A 19,227-nucleotide genomic window follows, 5' to 3' on the forward strand; every position below is an offset into this window, starting at 1 on the left:
GTGACCTTGGTTGTGTCCTCTGTTGGTATTGCATGAAACTAGAGTTTGACGTTGACGTTTCATTGATTACTTGTCAAATTAAAAAAAGTGTTAAAAGTTGTGTGTTTATATAAATGTTTATAATTAAAAAAATCGTTGTTAATCAAAAATGTCCTGTCAGATTAATGTGACAGCTAATATAGCAGATACACCTGGAATCAGGAGATGTCTTTTTCCCACCGACGATTTGAGAGGTAAAAGTTCTTAACACAGCTTGATGAAAAAGAAAAACATTTTTTTGTAGGATCTGATAGTTGGTTACAGTTATGCGAGATATCCGTCTCACCTACAGGTGATATTATAGCCATCGCTAATGGTAGAAGACTTGTTATTTTGACAGCTAAGTGGGATGCCAATTTGTCTTTCACTCAGTTTCAAATTGCTTATTCTGGCTCTGTTCATGAAAGTGATAATATAAGAGCAGTAGCTTGTCTCCCTATAATAGGTCAAACTAAAAGTTCTCATGTAATATTTTTCAAATCAGTTTGCACATTTCTGTAATAACTATGTTTATAGGTTGTTCCTGACTGGACCTGCATCGTACTTGGATTCGAATCAGGATTTGTGCGTTTTTACACTGATAATTGCGAATTGTTGTTAGAGGAGCAATTTCATAATGAAGTTATCACAAGTATTAAGTGTAGAAGTCAACACAATCCTAGACCTGACATTGCTCCAGATTTACACCCTGAAGAAGTATATGTGCAGTACCAGAGTACTGTATGTGTCATAGCAGGAAACCAACTGTTTCCAGTATTAAGAGTATGCAGGGGTGAACTAGCTAAAGGTGCATTAATCCTTAATATACTGTATAGAAAGATGAAAGAATATTTTTCAGTCCAAGCTAAGGGTGATACCTTAGAACCATCTCAAGGGAATGTAACCCCCAAAAAATGGGGCTTCCAGGACCAAGCAGCTATCAATGACATTGCAGTTGTTGGGGTTAATCTACATGGCACATTTGACCACTTATTGACAGCTTCAACTTGTGGTGGTTTCGAAACTAAATACCGCTTTTCCGCCCCGTACAACAACTTGGTTTTGGCTGTGGGATCCCGTCCTTTCGTTGGTTACCACTATGCGCTCGAAGGAGGACCACAACCTGTCTTCAGCGACGTGGCCAAAGCGGTTGCCACAAAGTTGAAATCAGCGTTGCCGTAAGTTTTTATGAAGTGATGTTTTGTCGAGAATTGACAAAAAATTGTCAGGGGTTGGCTCACCGGCAACAAATCGTCGATAGAAAAGCCAATGACCATCGCCATGCAACCTTCAGAGGTGATGAGTTGTCGGTTTGGCTTGTGCGACTTACGTAGAACTGCCACGAATATCATTTTGTCGCCAGATCACAAATTAGCCGCCATTTCAGATGCCTTGGGACGGATTCTATTGGTAGATGCATTCAGGGGCATCACTTTGCGGATCTTTAAGGGTTATCGCGAAGCTCAGTGTTCTTTCATTCAAGTACCAGATGAAAGACCATCAAAACATCGCATAGGAAATAAAGTAGCCTTATTTTTAGTGATTTATTCCCCGAAAAAAGGCACCGTAGAAATTTTCACCGTTCAGCAGGGTCAAAAAATTAGTACGTTTTCGGCGTCCAAATTTAGTAGATTAGTGTACAACAATTATAGTTTGATGGGGTTCACGACGACTTCAAAATCGCGTTACATTTGTCAATTCGATACGGTATTAATCGACAATGATGGACAGGTAAAAGAAATTTCCATACCGTTTCATTTCGCCCTTAACGAGAAAAATAGTAAACGGGCTCGTGATATACATTTATTTAAAAAGTTGAAACAGTTGTTAAAACATGGTGAATGTGATAATGAAACGCTTGAAGAACAGACATTGAAAGTCTGTACAGAGTTGAAGACTGGAGAGTTGAAACTGCAAACGTTGGAGCTTTTACTGACAGATAAAAATCTTCCCGCCGAGCTGATTTTAAAATGTGTTCAATATTTTCTACAAGACGATAGTGAAGAGGAAAGGAACGACTTGAAAGTCGTTTCCGAGAGTGTTCGTCTTTTACTTAATTTTTATTTATTTACGAAAAGTGAGGAGTTGGATGCGAAAAACGGCAATACGGATCTTAAAGTGGCACCTGCCGAAACCAAACTGAATTTAGAGACTAAACAGTTGGGCAATTTACAAAAATTGTTAGATTTAAGTACAATAAAAGACCCCAAACCCGAAGTAAAAGTAGATTTCGTCGAAAGCAAAGAGGTGTCTGCCTCCGGATTCGTTTCGATATTTAACTTGAGCCAACCAGGCTTGATCAGCTTGAAACAAAACACAGACGACGACTTGTTGTTCAAAATATCTGAACAAGTTTTTCGAAAGTACGTCGAGAATTGTGCTGTTGACGGCTTACTGGAACAGATCCAAACCAGTAAAATCACGCCTAAGGACTTGTTCTTTCTCCTGATCCACTACTGGGTGAATCGGCCTCTCAACAACAATATCAATTTAGAAAATGAAATGAGCAACTTGCTCTCGTTGATCAGAGTTTTGGTTGAAACCGTCAAACTCGAGGAAATAGATGATGCGGATTCGCGATCGAAATTTTGGGAAGACGTCAGAGAAATTTTATCGAATTGCGCAAAACCTTTCCCAGCTCTGACAGCTGCCATTTTGTGTAAAGTCGTGTCAGAGCAAATGGAAGCTTCAACCAGTACCGACGACGAGAACATCGAAATCTTGTCGCAGGAGAGCATCGAGTGGTCACTGCTCATTGGTAAATTGGAAGACGTCTCTCTATTGAACATAATCTTATCCAACAAACCCGTCGCAAAGTGCGCCACTTTACCGAAACTGAACCACGACCACATTGACATCAGCTTGAAGTACATTTTAGAAAAAGGCAAAGGCTCTGTAAGCGAACTCGTAGCTCGTTGGTTAACAATGTGCGGAATTAATCCGGAAAATATTGTGATTAATGATATTCTGTTGAAAAAAGCACAGCAAGAGGAGAGTTCCTCATCGTCCGAAGACGACAACGACGACGAACAACCGGAACAAGACATAATGCCTCACAAAATCGAAGAAGTACGGTCGGAGGGAATGTTTGAAGAATTAAATGTGCTTAAATCACAGTTTCCGTACAGTTTGGAAGACGGTATAATCCTCGCGAACATGTGTTGGGAGTACGCTTTAGCCTGGCAGAAGGACAGTGGAGATTTGAGCAACCTCGAGGCTTCCATCAAGTGTTTGCAACATATCCCCAACTCGCACATAAGGGAGGGTTTGTTTAGTCTCGTCTGGAATGCACATTTGAAAATCATTTTTGAAAGCACCGCCAAATTGATCAACAAAGTCGGAAAACTGCCCAAAGAGAGGTTGTGTAAGCAAGACACGGGTCTGACCGACTACCAAGTGACAATATTTGTCGGAGTCACGACGAATTTCTTGGACACTTACATGGACGCGGTGCAGCAGAGCTACGGCATTGACAAGCCCGTTCTGCACTTCGAACCCATTTGGGAGAACGGTCCTCAACCGCTGGTAGAGTTCGCTCTTCGACAACCCCCGATCAATTACGATTTGTTACACTTGCACTACCAGCTGAGCTTGACTCTACAGATGATCACAGCATTTTCGATAAAACACTCCAAGCCTTTGAACAATTTATTCGAGTCTTACATGGCTGCACTCTTCTTCAAGGATTTCCAAACCAAAGCTCAGATCAATTGGGATTACGCTGACAGCAAAGTTCAAGTCTCCAGGAGGCAGTTTCTGTTCAAGGTGATATCGGCAAGTCTCGAAACCGTCACTGTCGATGGAATCCACGTTTACGCAGGTGACCATATCAGGTGGATGTCAAAATGTCTGGACATCGGAAGGTTGTGGGAACTGGATTTGGACATACTGAGGAGATACGAACTCGTTCAGATTTACACGTGCGGTTTTGACAGTTTAGGTGACGAAATGTTTTCACGTGTCAACGAAAAAAATAAACTAGGGGGGGAACTGTTGGCCATCGCGGGAAAGCGACTGTCGCAGTTTTTGGCAACTTCACCAAAGTATTGCGAAAACGTTGTGGCTCTAAGCACTGCCGTTACACAGTATATCAAGCAATTGGTAAGTTCACACGATGATATTTTGTGATATTTCCACTTTCTCCTTTTAGAATGGTGATTGGTGTGCTCCTAGTGGCTTAGACGGTATCGAAAATTTAGCCAATCGTAGTCTTTCATGTTTAGAAGACACCCAGTATGAGTATAGGATAGCAGAGTTGTTATTAAACGGCTGTCAAGAATTACAATCTCTTCATACAAGCAATTCTTAATTTTTTTTTATTGTACTTTACAAATTTACGTTCGTTACATTGTTAAGAAATCTATTTATATACAGATACGATTTGTGATTTACCAACAAGACCTATTTGGAAAAAGCGCAACCTGTTTTATTTAGTCAACTATCACGTCCTTATTTTTTGTTGGCTTGTCCTTCGGCATAAGCATCTGCGAGTTTCGGTTTCAAAGTCGACAGTACGAGATCATGAGATGGTGGCATGATGAGGTGTTGATAGACAGGAATCTGTAAGGATTGGGTGACAAGAGCTGTCTAGGACAATTGTAATCCTTGCAATTACATAAGGAAATGAAGTGTCAAATTTAATCTCGTGGAACTGCGTAGTTCTCTCTGACGGTCTGTAGTAGTGACCCAGAATTGGCTCAGTGAGTCGTTCCCCATAAATCTTAGTGTGATCGACGTGCGTCAGTTCTTTTACTTCTTTGGCTTGCATTTGTTTGAAAGTGAGTTTTCGGAGCGGTGTACCACCTCGTAACACCTACTTAAAGAAACATAAAAGAAATGGAAGATTGACTGCATAAGTATTAACTCTAAGAGTGGTGGAACTCCCCAGTCTCATTATGTCAGGCGGAGTGGTAAATTCAAACATTTCACTTTGGACTTCTGGATCACTAGGTACATGTTTCCACGGTTTGAATGTGCCCAAAGTCTGCAAATATCGACCGCCCAAAGTCCACATTCTTACAGTGTAATCGACGCTAGAACTACACAGAAAATTTGTACTTGTGGGGTTTTCACTCGTCGAATTACCTTACAATTACCTGATTAGAATTTGGGCGTCGTCGATGTAATCTAGATCGGATATGGTCATCGCATGTCCTTTGTAACTGTTCAGAAGTAGTGGTAACGGCTGAGACCTTGCGATTCTTGCGGCTCGTCCGACGAAGAAGTCTCCCCACATGAAGGGGAACGTCAGTCTCAGCTTGGGCATACTGATGGGCTCGTCGGATTCAGGGACGCAGTAGTTTTTGATCAACCAAGTTTTGATGTAACCGACGCTAGTACCGGTGAAAAGGTACTCGTTGTTGTTATCGGAAGCCATGCAAATGACGTAATCGCCGGCCTTATGTATGGCCGAGAAAGATGTCAAAAATCCACCGCTTATGTGGTGGGACCAAACTTGAATCGCACCATTTTCTAGAGCTATGAGTAGAGTGCCGATAGAGGGATCCATCGGTCTGGAGTTTAAAAACAGGATGGAGTGTATGGCGAGTCTTCTGAGGGGCATGCACTGTTCAGGCATTACCACGGTTGACACTCTTCTCGCCCTCATCGCGCTCCGAGTCTGCTGCATAGCGGTGGAAGCCAATCTTTGTACGGCGGAAAGACGTCTGGAAGTGACCGGTTTGATCAAGTCGTCTTCGGCGAGAGCCGACGGTTTCGGGGGCGGCTTTTTCTCCTTCTCTATGGGCTTGCCCAAAGCGCGAGCGATGATGTTTCGCTTGCTGAACTTGCCCACTTTGGCTTCCGCCGTATGTTTGAGTTTCTTGTAGTGGATTTTGATCCTCGTTGTGGGGTCCGCGGCATTGTACTGTTTGTACGGTTGACCGGTCTCCAACCTCCACATGATCAGTTCGCCGTCATAAGTCCCCGTCACTATTGTCTGGGGGATTCGTACGGCAGCCGCACTTATGTCCTCACCGTGCCGCAAGTCCCAGTTCTTGTAAAACTGGCCACCGACTCCCACGATGTCGCCACTGTCGCCGAATTCGGTCACTCGTCGGTTCCATCCCATCACTAAGATGCGGTTCTTTACCCAGATTATACATTTCACTTCGCAGTTTTTCTCGATTTTCATGTTTCTTAGACAGGTGCCGGTGTTGAAGTTCCAGATTTTTAGCGAACCGTCGTGGGCACCTGTCACTAGGCGTTGATAGCCAGGGTCGAAGCTGGCCGCTGTGATCTCGATGGGGATTATTTCTGCGTGGACACTTTTCGTGTGAGCCTCTTTGATGGCGATCATTCTGCGCCCGTCCCAAGGGTTCCACACTATAATGTGGCTGTCCAAACCACATGTCACCACTATCTAATCAAACAAAATTTGACACTACATTATCAACTGCTGTAAAATGAAACTCGTTGTAACAGTATCATAAAGAGGAGGATACATTTTTTGAAGAGCAATAGAATTGTATTCTTTAAATGTAATGTAAGCATACTTACAATATCTTTTCCTCTTAGCAACAGTCTTTTAGATAAAAATTTAATTTAATAGCGTCTAGAGATTTATACCCAGGTTGAATGAGGAGTTATCTGCTCAGTAAACCATTCCATTAAATGATACATTAAATACGGGTGGCCCAAAATTCGCAGAACAATTCAATGGGGCAATGTCAACTCATGTCAGAAAATAATGAGAAAAATAATCTATATCTTTTAGATTTGAATATATGGGAGCTCAAAATTTGCACTTTGATTTCATTTATTTAAATATTAAAAAAGATTTAGATTAGCCAGTGGCATAATAATTCTGAATGATTGTGATCAGGTTTGCAATTATTTTCTCCATTTCCAGCATTTCCAAGAAGTGCTTTTTGTCGGTTTTACCTCATATAACATATGGCAACATGGCTTTGATTTTTCTTTCTTCTTACTTCCATGGATACAACAAAAATGAAATATTTGCAGACTATTGGGATACATAGAATGTTTTTAAATGTTGCCACATTTAGTGCAACAAATGGGTTCTTCTACGAAAAAGAAGATTGATTTTTTTAAAGATTTTTACTGATATTATAATATAATAATAATAATAATAATGACTGCTAAGCTGTTCCGCGAATTTTGGGGCACCGCTACATATTATAGGTAGTAGAAATTTACTTAGTACATTTGTTACAAAATTTCTCCTTTAAAGGTCAAAATAATTACAATTTTGGAACATTTAATAAAAATTATTCCAAAAACTATGTTCCACGTAAAGGTCTGCCGAATTATTAGGTAACAATAAAAGTGATCGTGATATGTCAAATTAAATCTAAAATATTTACTGTAATTAATGATACAGTCAAACGAACGAGACTCATTGGGAACCACCCGATATGCAGTTAACTAATTAATGTTATGCATATTTTTGAGTTTGTGAAGAAACCGTTTGATCAAGCATTCTAAAGCAGTACCACCTTTCAAGTGATAGGAAGCGCGCTCTGTTTGCAAATACATATAGCTTTAGTAATGCACAGTGAAAGGCAGTGTTGCAATTCTTTGGATTCTATTAGACTGCCTAGTAGCGAATTTTGTGTTATTTAACACTATCTGTCATAACAATTTAATATTGCCAGAGGATAAGAAAGTCTAATTTTTATATTCTCAAGTTGTTCTAAAAAGTTTTCTTGATTGTGCGCTTGTAAGTTGCAAGAACAAGTTAGACAAATTAAATCCAACCGACAAAGAATCAGTCAATTTTATTTGGTTTTTATTTCGTTTATCAGTTGTAAAAGAAGTACACGTAATTATGTTACAATGTTTTAAAAATTGCAACGATCTCTTGTTCTTTTGGACGGTTTTTTAAAATTATTTGTTGTTAACAGACTATGAAATTGTGTTTTATCGATGTTGTAGATAAACTGTTAACATAAGAAAATGTATGTGCAATATTGTTTAAATACATAATTATCATTTTATACAGTGTAGTCCCGATATAACCTGCCAAAAAAAGTCTGGCTCATTAGAAGGATCCAACAAGTCCGGAAAGCCCCTTTTTATTAGGTTTAAAATAATGGGGATAAATTAACCCCTATCCACATACATTCGACGCTACTTATCACAAAAATACGTACTAACCATTGTATCAAATTATCTGAGTTCCCTTAGTCAGGAATAACATAATTGTTAGTGTTTGTAAGGATGACAGTATCTAACTAAGCAACCATACCTGAATCGTTTGTGACAAATCTGACAAATTAAATCAAATTAATGACATTTATTGAAAATGCTGTAGGTACGCTGTGTAAAGTGACGACCACAATCGCGCATTTGAGGTACCACAGAACCAGTCTTACAAACGCAAATGTAGTTCCATAAAAGTACAACGGGACGGAAAAACTCTTTCAAGAAAATACTCCCCGTATATTTTTATATTTATTATTCGCCTAGCCGCACGTGCATTACCACGTGCTTCGCCATAGAGTAAATGTACAGCCTGTCTTAACCAAAACGGCCCACGCTATAACTTTGCTATTGATGACCCAATGAAAAAAATTATACAGGAAACGAAATGGCTTTAAAAACACTACAAACCTGAGTGAGCATATAATTTTTATACCATCTACCCATTTATGGTCAATGGGCAACTTTTATTTTTCAAATAGTAACCTATAATTTTTTTTTATTGATTCTTTTAGAGTTTTTTTTGTCTGGTTGTAATGGCATAAAAAACTATGTGTCCTTTGATAACAAAATTTCCGAAAAAAATACTACATTCTTTTTTCGTTCGACACTGTCAGAATTTGAGAATTTTCTCCTGTGTGAACGGATTTTGATAAATTTGACAACTTGTCAAAACGAAACGTCAAGCTAATTTTAACGATTTTAAGCGATTTGGAGCCTTTAAGATGCTCGTCAAACAAAAAAACGTTGTATTCAACTCGTTCGTGTGTAAATTGGGCCTTTTTTTGGCACTCGTGGGCCTTTAAAACCCTCGTTTCACTCGCGTTTTAAACTGAACCACTCATGCCAAAAAAAAAAGCCCAGTTTACACACGAACTCGTTAAATAAACTACTACCGAGCGATCTAAAAGTCTTTCTATCAAGCGAGCCATGACATAATTATAATTACACCATAAAATAAAAAAATTTGAAATTAAAAATATCAAAGGATACGGACAGACTAATAAAACATATTTTTAATGTTCATTTAAATATGCTCCAAATATGCTGCAGCCCCACTGTCATTCATGACCCACTTGATAGAAAGACTTTTGGATCGCACGGTATTATTGTCATATTAATGAAAAAATCAAGTTAATCGACCTCCACTATTCATTCAATGATTTTTATGAATTATAATTAAATAAATAAAATTTGCCACATGAAACGTGCGTAAAACTAACATTTAAGTGAAGTCCAGCACACTACCAACAAATTTTCGTTTATGAAAAAAGGATAAATCTAATTTCTAATTTTCCTTTTTTTCTCGGAAATTTTGTTATCAAAGGGTATAGTTTTTTTATGCCATTACATTCAGAAAAAAGAACTCTAACAGAATCAATAAAAAAATTATAAGTTACCATTTGAAAAATAAAATTTGTCCATTGTCCATAAATGGGTAGATGGTACATATAAAAATTATGTGCTCACTCACTATATTTTTTTTATATATTTTTTTTTTTCATTTGGGTCATCAATAGCAAAGTTATAGCGTGGGCCGTTTTTTTAATAGAGCCTGTATATTGGCTTACTCTTGTTTTGTGAATTTCATAGCTTTTTGTAGGTTTTGCAAATTTAAAATTAAACTTGACAAATACCATCGATGTTACAGAAAGAGATTGCGCCAAGCAACCAGAATTACTTTTTTTACATATCGTAATGAAAGTGGCACTTTTTTACACGAAAAATCGTAGTGAAAGTAATACTTTTTTGCATCATTTTATTCCATCTCCTAGGAGATGATTGTCAAAGCATACCTATTTTGTTGTAATTTTTCATAAATCCTTTTAGAGCAAATTTCTTAACTTACATCGATATGCAAAAAAATAGTATGTACAATACGTTATGAAAGTCTCATTTTTCACTTATTTGCTTGATTAACTCGGGCTATGCCCTCGTTAATCAATCTGCAAATTCGTGAAAAAAAGTATGACTTTCGTAACTAGTTGTACAAATAACTATTTTAATCCCGGTAACTCACTACCGTATAGCAAATTTTGACCAACTTTTCAATTACTTTTATCTCGAAAACGAAACAACTTTTATTAGAAACATTTTTTGTGTATGAGTTCTACTCATCGTCACCTATATGTACTAGATTTTTTTTTGCAGGTTATATCGAGAGCACCTGTATACATGGTATCGTGCGTTCATTTAAATTTATCCTCAAAGTAGGCGTTGAAGACTCGATTGTGAACGCACTATACGGATAAATGATTACAGATCAGCTGTTTGAGTCTACCCTTTTACACGAGTGGTGCGTTCTCAATCGACTCTCCAACGCCAGCTAAATTTAAATGAACGCACGATATTTCACGAGCGATAATAAGCGCGACGGAATTGAAAATGCAACCCACAATACATTTCCAAAGTTAACGTGGATATTAGTTTTTATTTAAAAAACATAAAACACGGTTAGCTGTGCAGTTTCTTAAATTTTGACATTCGCATGGTAAATGAAATTGTGAAACAACGAAGAGTTTTTGGGAAAATGTTTATTGTCTGCATAACCACGCAACGACATTTTTATTATATTCGCCATAAATCAGGATCATGTCTGTTTTCTCATCGTTCGAATACATTTTAATCGTCCGATTTTAACTTTTTCGCAAATGTCAGTTGTGACAAATAAAATTATTGGTAGCAAAGCCGTCATAGATTCATAATTTCACTTTAAAAGAGTACGATATTTAAAATAGTCACGTTAACTGTGGAAGTGTATTGTGGGTTGCATTTTCAATTCCGCTGTAATTGATAAAATAAAAAGCATCTCTAATTGTAGTTTTTCTACTTTGGTTCTATATGAAAGCTATTACGACACGCTTTTGCGTGCTATAATAGAAATTTGCGTATTGAAACAGACTAGTACTTCTCCAAGGTTGGCATGACGAAAATGAAATGTCAAAATAAACGTCAAAACAAAACGAATTTTAATTTAAGTTGTTGTTTCCGTGGAAGATGCAATTGTTGCAAACATTAAACGTGCCTTGGCCAGTTAGGCTAATCCCTGGTAAATTGATGACTACAACATTTTGGTGAAAATTGCTTTCACCGCGACCTATTGTGCTTTTATTCGTGTTGTTGTTGGTTTAAAAGATGCAAAGTAGAAAAAACAGTGTATGATATCTCGTTTATAAGGAAGACATTTTGTAGCACTTACTCCTAAACCCGTACGTGCTACAAAATGCTTCTGATAAAACTCGTACCATAATACACTATTATTAAGCGAGTTCGTGTGTAAATTGGGCTTTTTTGGCATGAGTGGGCCAGTTTAAAACGCTCGTTTCACACACGAACGAGTTGAATAAAACGTTTTTTTGTTCGACGAGCCCCTTAAGGGCTCCAAATCGCTTAAAATCTTTAAAATTAGCTTGACGTTTCGTTTTGACAAGTTGTGACATTATCAAAATCCGTTCACACAGGTAAAAATTCTAAAATTCTGACAGTATCGAACGAAAAAAGAATGTACTATCGACTTACAAAAAAAACTGGTCAGTATGTTACTATAGACACTTCCAAAACTCACATTTTTGATTGAGTTTTGGAAGTGTCTAAAGCAACACCATGTACAGTGGCGGCCATTAATTGTGGCGATTTTTCTATTGTAAATTGTTTGTCACTTTGACAATGTTATAGACATATCAATTTCGGCTGCGCCAGTCTGTTGAATGCGCTCAACGATGACATGACTTCATGACTTCATGACATAACGTTTACACTATCAAATATACGAAATATCCAGTAAACTAGATTAGGCCGGTGTTTCCAAATTAATGGCCGCCACTGTACCAGTTTTTTTTTGCTAGTCAATAGTACAATAAGTGTCCTGTGGTAAATGTGTTATAAATGACAATATCTACAGTGTGTCATACTTAAAATGAAGACAAGTTTTTGCGCAGTCGTAGAAGTTACATATTTTTAAGTACACTCACCGGCACAAAAAACGACTCATTATGATTTCTTTAATAAATGATCTTGAAATTATATTTGTGGTGATTTTTCTTTATCATAGTTAAATTGGGATATTTTCAATGATCGGGAGTGCTATGGTCACCATGGCAACCGAATTGTTTTGTTTAAATAAATTATTAGAAAATTTGCGTTACTTCCACGTTGTGTTTTTGTCAGTTGATTTACGTGTTAAAAGATTTAATGTGACAGTACGAGATACTAATTCAAAATGCTGTTCAAATTTTGACAATTTTTCATAACATAAATTTTTTTATGGAAAATTACTTTTTTTTTTTTTTTTCATTAAAATTTTATTTGCTGTGTTTAATGTTTTGTTTGTCGGATATGCTTTAGCAAAGAATAACTTAAATAACACTTATCAATACAACGTGATATCAAAAAAAATTTCTAAGACAATGAATTACTTAATTATATTAATAAAATTCAAAGTGAGTCGTTTTTTGTGCCGGTCAGTGTATTTAACTGAGCTGCAAGTTGTAAATCCAGCCAACTGTTCTCGATATTTCACTTCCCGTTGGACATATCGAAAAAAGTTATTAGAAAAAGTTATTCATAATGGAATCTTGACCCTACATACTGAGTTACACCGCAAAATTTACATTTTGATATTTTAACATAAATTATTATTATAGTTTTGATTTTCAGTTTTGAATAAAGTCCCATGAAAAGTGATTCTAAAACAATGAACTATTGAATTTTATTAAAAAATCAAAATACGAATTTTGCGTTGAAACTCGGAACGGAAAATCAAAGTTTGGTTCTGAACAACTTTTTTCGATAACTTTTTTGGGTATCTCTAAGGTGATACAAAAAATGAGATTTGGTCATATCGGCGAGATCACAGTTGGCTTCATTTTAAGTGCGACGCACTGTATTACTTAATTAACATTGTAGAAAATGACTGCTAAATAATTATCTATAGCACCGAATATCTGTATTGCTGGTTGCCGCACCAATTTTTTTAATAAACTGAAAGTTTCTTTTTTATATTATTATTGCTACGTTACCTTAAAAAGAGGATTGTAGAGGACAACGGAAACTCCAGCCGTGTGCGTAAACCCATCTGTATGTTCTCCACTTTGCTTCGGACTGAGTGATATCACAGCCAACATCGCACTCCCAATGATCCACTGTCGACTTTCTGGATTATAAAGAGTAGTCATGTCGCTGTGCTCACCCAGTTCTTGAGGTATCCCCAAATAATTTTGCACACATGTCTGTTTGGCGACATCCCACACCCGAATACTCTTATCTTGGGAAAGACTGTACAGGAATTTGCCCTCATCTTGCAAAATCATGGAACTGATGGCGGTACGATGTCCGTATAAAATCGCGATGGGATTTTGAGGTACAAATGGATTCCACAATCGTACGAGACAGTCGGGACCTCCACTAGCCAATATCTGAGTACCCTCAACGATGGAGAAGCACCAAGCGCCGCTAGGAAGGTTGTACACGTACTTTCCCTTGTCCTCCGCCAAGTCTCTCATCAAGAGACCGACTTTGGGGCATTCCGAACACGAAATGATACTGTTCAGTCTTTGGTAGTACTGCATTTGTAGTATTACGTTAGTGTGTTGTTTCGGGAGAATCGAAACTCGAAAACCGTTGGCTAGACCTTTAACCACCTGATCGTAGCGCATTTCAAGCAGAGGCAGACCCAGCTGACTCCGAAAAGGACCTCTAGCCAACGACTCTATAAAAATTACGTGAATATTGCCACCCATATCGCCCAAGACCAGTTTCGACTCCTCGTTGGGGTCATCGCTGAACCAGTAGTTCATCGTGTAGATGGCCCAGTCGATTGACGTGAAGATCACTCGCAGTTCGAATTTTCTGGCCGAAGTGTCGTAGAATCTGAGGTCTCGCTCGGTGCTCGAAGTGCAGACGACGCTAACATCAGGGAGGGCCACCATATCGGTGACCCACGTTTGCTGCACTCGCAGGTTGGGACAAGTCGATTTTACCGACCTTTCGAACTGCACGTCCAGGGACCAGTAATTGATGGTACCGTCTCTGCTGGCCGTCATCAGACTACCGTCGTGCCAGCTTATGGTACGATCCGGGCGCACGGTTGGGCAGTAAGTGATACGGTTGATGGTGTAGCGGTGATTGCTGCGGATGAGAGTCGCCGGTACCGGTATCGGATTTTCCAGAGTTTCAAACTCGGCCTTCACATCCTGCTGTTCGTAACACAGAATGAGATACGAAATGAAATCGTTCCAAGTGACGAACCCGTCCCTGCAAAGTGATCGCTTTACAAGTGTCAAACTTGTCAAACGTCTACCTCGCCACATTCATTCTCATAAACATCACGTTGAACTCTTCGTCGGAGAACTGGACTTTGCCCACAGATTCCAGGACTTGTCTCAACATGGGGGCGTTGAATCGCTTTCCGCTCTGCTTGGAGAATATGTCATAGAGGACCTCGATATCGAACTCGTCCAGACTTTCGTGGAGCTCCACATGAGAGTCTTTTTTGTCATCCAAGGTTTTACTCAGAGTCGAGCGCTTGCTCCTGCGACTCTGAATAGACTGACGTGCTTCAGCGGACATGATTCAACAGGTGATTGATCGATATTACCATGACTGCAGCCATACAAACACGATCAAAGCAAAGATGGATCCTTTCTACTTGGCTTTGGGTTTGTTCCGGCGAAGACAATTCGACAAATGTGCCGACGTTTGTGGCGAAATTTTGGAAAAGCAGCCTCTAGACCAAGCCGCGTGGTGCCTCAAGATGCGAGCCCTGACTCAGCGCGTGTACGTGGACGACATCGAGAGCGAAGAACTGATCGAAGGGGACTTCTTGGATGACAACGCAGTTGCTACGGCCCCTCGCCCGGGGACTTCGATCAAAACAGCGGTCCCGACTACAGCAATTAGGTAACGGAAGGTTTCAAGTTTCACCTAATTGCAGTGAAGTTCCAGGCCGCGGACTTCCACCGGAAGGCCAATTTCCGGAGTTGCCCGTCCAGGGACACAGATGAGACCAGGATCGGCTCTGGAGCGTCTCAAGACCGCTCGACCCATCACCGGTCAGTCTGCCAGAGCGATCAGACTGGGAACCGCAGCCATGTACAGCCAGAAGGAAGGTCCTTTCATCCAAGTGTCGCGACTGAATATTGCCAAATACGCCAAAAAGCAAAATTTGTCGAAGCCTCTCTTTGAGTACTTGTTCTACCACGAGGGCGACGTCAGAAACGCGATGGAACTAGCGGTTCAAGCCACGCAATCCTGCGATTTTCAGGACTGGTGGTGGAAAGTTCAGTTGGCCAAATGTTACATAGTTCTGAATTTGATCCGAGATGCGGAACAGCAGATGAGGAGCGCTTTGAAACAACACCATCACGTCGAGACTTTCATCAGACTGACTAGAATTTATCTGCGATTGGGTAATCAGATAAAATATTCGTAAAGGTTAATTGGGTGGATTGTGAAAAATTACAGACCAGCCTCTTTCTGCTGTGGAAATATGCAAAGCCGGCCTGGAAGTTTTTCGAAATGACGTTTCCATCATGACGGAACTAGCCAGGCTCTACGAGACTCTAAACGAGACTCCTTCATCGGTCAAGTACTACAGGAGTATAGTAATCGAAGACGCTATGAACACCGAAGCCATCGCTTGCATTGGGATGTACCATTTTTACAACAACCAACCAGAATTGGCCCTTCGTTATTACAGGTTTATGTTTCTTAATTAATGACGTTGTTTCTGAAGTGGATGGTTCGTTCGTAGGCGTGTGCTGGCAATGGGAGCGCATTCTGCAGAATTGTACAATAATCTCGGATTATGCTGTCTCTACTCTCAACAGCTAGATTTGACTCTCGCCTGCTTTCAACGAGCTCTCGATTTGGCGATTGATGCCCCCATCAAAGCTGAAGTTTGGTACAACTTGTCACATTTGGCGCTCGTAAGTAAAACGCTGAATGAATGTTATTTTTACTGTTATTGCATTTATGTCATGTTGACCAATAATCGTGCTCTATTGAGTGTTAATATTGTAATTTGCAGGCAGCTGGTGATTTAGAGTTGGCTGTGCAATGTCTGAATTTATGTTTATCATCGGATTCAACACACGCATCGGCGTTCAACAATTTAGCCGTTTTGCATCATAAAATGGGCAAAATTAATCTGGCTAAGGCGTATTTTACGTCTGCCAAAGGTCTAGAGCCTGATTTATACGAGCCAAAAGTCAATTTGGAATTTTTACAAAACCCCTAAGTTATTATTCAATGCGCATGTTCCATTGTTTTGTAATAAATATAGTTTATCTTGTTTGTGACATGCTTATTATTATTTTGCATATTTATAAACCTTGTGGTAGGTTTTATTATTTACCTGTTCCTAAGTAGGTACGCAAGGAAAAGAAATTAATTACGTTCGTGTTAAAGTCAATTAATAAATTGTCATTAAATACTGGTTTAGAAATAAATTTTAATTAAAAAAATGAAAATTACGAACGGCCTCTCCGGTGAATACCAATGTGAAGTTATTAGGCCATAAACTTCTGTAAAGTTATTTGAATAGTGGGATTGTGCTGTTGGTTCACAATTTTAATGATAGCATTAATAATAATGATAATACCAACAGTGAAGCATTCAAAGGTTAGGTATTCCATCTTGGAATAAATAACCAAACAAAAATTGATTCTGAAATTTTTGTTTCATCTAATTTAAATTAATTCATTCAGTGACGCTGCTGCTGGAATTTCTAAGTGGAGAAAATAAATTGTAAATTAGTAATCCTTTGGAATTCAAAAAGTAAATAAGTGACGGTAATAAGTTCGCTGGCGCCAGTATACGTTTGTTTAAATTTGATCTGACATTCATTTATTCAGATTTCTCATTATATTAGTGGTTTAGTGATATTGAAATTTTGTTTCGTCATTTGTAGTATTTATGTGGAATAAGAAACCAGTTGGGTTATAAGGAAGTGAAGAATATTGAAAAAAAAAACATGTTAAAATCGCTTGTGGCTTTTTTGGTAGTAAAAACTCAAATAAGTCAAAAATAGTTGGCTTTTATTGCTTTTTAATTAAAACACTACAAGTTGAAAGTTGCAAATTAATTAAGTGCACTTCTGTTGGCGAGACATTTTTGTTCGTGAATTTGGTGGCGACAAAAAACGAAGGATGAATGAAAGACACAAGTTTTTTCGTTTTCTGTAGCTAAAGCACAATGTCTTTTGGGTGCAGTGTAGCATAAAGTACACCTCGAGCAGATTTAGCTCGGACAAAAACAGTTCAGACGCAAGTCTGGAACATAGCGTCGAATAGAAAAATAAAATAAAAGTCATTATTGTTTACACTTAAAAGTTGTTTTCCATTTCGTATTACGTTTGTCGGTATGCGGCCTTGAATGGCCAAAAACCTAAGGAATTCATTCAGACTTTGTAATTTGCCAGATTTAGACCAAATCGGTGGAATATGATTGCATTAATCACAAGTGGAGTCGGATGATTTTTCTTTATTTACACAGATATTAATTTCAAGTTTGCAGAAATGATACGAGAAATGGGCGTAATTTCAAAAGTATTTGATAAATACTGCAAGATCTGTGTTTTTTTGTGCAATACATATTTTGATAAGACCGCTCTTCTGCAATATCCGTTTCCAGCTGGTTAAATCATATTCGCATATTTTTTTCAGTTGTTTGTTTTGTAAATTTTGTTCTGTTTAAAGAGCGCTGTTTTTGGTGATGTAATTTCTGCCATGTCGAATTTTTAATTTGTGCCCATCGGACCAGTTTGAAAAAAGTAATAAGCACACGTACCAGAAACCGCAAAGAAAAATAGAAATAGGTTAATGCGTTCGTGGTTCTTGGCTAACGTCTTCGAGAGGATAGCGTAATATAAAGCCCCAGGTCTCGACGAGATTGAAGCATGCGGATCACCTTTGGCGGGCTGGGTTCTTATTGGTCCGTATCAATCTGAGGAATGCAGCACGCAGCACCATATTATCCACATGGAGTTTTTGAGCGGTAATGATGTGGCAGTTCTGGTGGAAAAATTTCTTGTAGACACATGTCGAGGCACCGCGTCTGTTTTGATAGCGCCCATTGGGACAAAAACCGAGGCCAATTTAACATATTAGCCCAACACGCGATAGCCCCTCGGACGAGGCTATCGAGAATTTCACCATGAGGAATGCCGCGTTACTCGAGGAATGTAACCTCTAGACGGGTACCAAACACACCTGAGTTTAGTACAGTCGCCGCACTCGATTTCCAGCGAGAGTACCACGGCATCTATGGTTCTGGCATCCAGTAAAATTGAACCGGTGAGTGTACCGTAGAGTCGACCTGCGGTGCGGTCACGGTGAGGCAGAACCGGTCCATGGTTCGCTGACAGTGTTTGTTTGGTCGTGCGCATTCCGATGATGTTTTGCTTCGGAGTGTACCTGACCGCTCCAGAGTTGAAATAGGGAATTTAGTTGAAGAACACCTTTGCCGGTTGATAGTGCAGAGCGCTCTCTTTGCTTTTCAAAAGCACGTGGAGTTGTGCCTTGTGTTGGTGCTACTGTGTTTGTGTTTTTACATTTATTTTGTCGTTTTGGCAGAATTGTTTTTTTTTTTCGGTGATCATTGAGGGATTAACTCGGAATGGGGAAGGAACTGGACGATTTTTTGGATTTTTATTTGAACACATGGTAAGTTTTTGACGGTTTTTCGACATTCTCGTACAGAATTGCGCGGCTGCGGCTCCTGTCGAATTCTTTTACCGTGACTTCAGAAAGGAAATAGAGATGATCAACTTTTATTTATTTTACGTGGATTATTCCCGTTCTGGTTCCTACATATAATTAGTTGCACAATTACGGTTTTATTATTTTTGATGATTCAACAATCGTTCTTTATAATTTTTATTGTCAATCCAATTTTCTAATAACATTCGTAATGAATGTTTACAACTTTGAATCGTCACCGATTCGGTCAGAGTATTATTTAATTTCATGGAGTAATATCGATGATTGCCTTCCAATAAATAAAGGATTCGTAATTATCTTGGACGTTACTAATAAAATACTTAATGAA

At 38.8% G+C, this 19,227-nt stretch overlaps 4 protein-coding genes across 5 annotated transcripts in view; 3 read left to right on the forward strand and 1 right to left on the reverse strand.

Annotated features, from left to right (window-relative positions):
- Window positions 1–31: 31 nt before the first annotated feature.
- On the forward strand, window positions 32–4,433 carry Rab3-GAP (Rab3 GTPase activating protein). The gene is made up of 6 exons (XM_069043224.1): window positions 32–233; window positions 284–504; window positions 556–826; window positions 878–1,196; window positions 1,248–4,119; window positions 4,169–4,433. Exons 1-6 carry the CDS (start codon window positions 149–151, stop codon window positions 4,325–4,327), a joined length of 3,927 nt encoding a protein of 1,308 aa, XP_068899325.1. The 5' UTR covers window positions 32–148; the 3' UTR covers window positions 4,328–4,433.
- Window positions 4,318–14,748, reverse strand: WDY (WD repeat-containing protein WDY). The gene is made up of 6 exons (XM_069043225.1): window positions 14,480–14,748; window positions 13,200–14,433; window positions 5,115–6,379; window positions 4,883–5,057; window positions 4,634–4,831; window positions 4,318–4,578 (listed from the first exon to the last, which is right to left on the reverse strand). The coding sequence occupies exons 1-6, from the start codon at window positions 14,746–14,748 to the stop codon at window positions 4,468–4,470; spliced, it is 3,252 nt and encodes a 1,083-aa protein (XP_068899326.1). The 3' UTR covers window positions 4,318–4,467.
- LOC138127287 (tetratricopeptide repeat protein 8-like) lies at window positions 14,747–16,478 on the forward strand. Its single transcript, XM_069043245.1, has 5 exons — window positions 14,747–15,078; window positions 15,118–15,587; window positions 15,643–15,877; window positions 15,932–16,106; window positions 16,208–16,478. The coding sequence occupies exons 1-5, from the start codon at window positions 14,747–14,749 to the stop codon at window positions 16,415–16,417; spliced, it is 1,422 nt and encodes a 473-aa protein (XP_068899346.1). The 3' UTR covers window positions 16,418–16,478.
- Window positions 16,479–18,400: 1,922 nt separating this feature from the next.
- The window catches only part of ex (expanded), a 39,469-nt gene continuing 38,642 nt past the window's right edge, over window positions 18,401–19,227 (forward strand). For both annotated transcript variants that reach the window (XM_069043226.1, XM_069043228.1), the window contains exon 1: window positions 18,401–18,842. The gene's annotated coding sequence lies outside the window, so the exon portion shown is untranslated. The remainder of the gene's footprint in view (window positions 18,843–19,227) is intronic.

The sequence above is a fragment of the Tenebrio molitor genome, chromosome 3 (genome assembly GCF_963966145.1).
Source record: "Tenebrio molitor chromosome 3, icTenMoli1.1, whole genome shotgun sequence".
Lineage (NCBI taxonomy): Eukaryota > Metazoa > Arthropoda > Insecta > Coleoptera > Tenebrionidae > Tenebrio > Tenebrio molitor.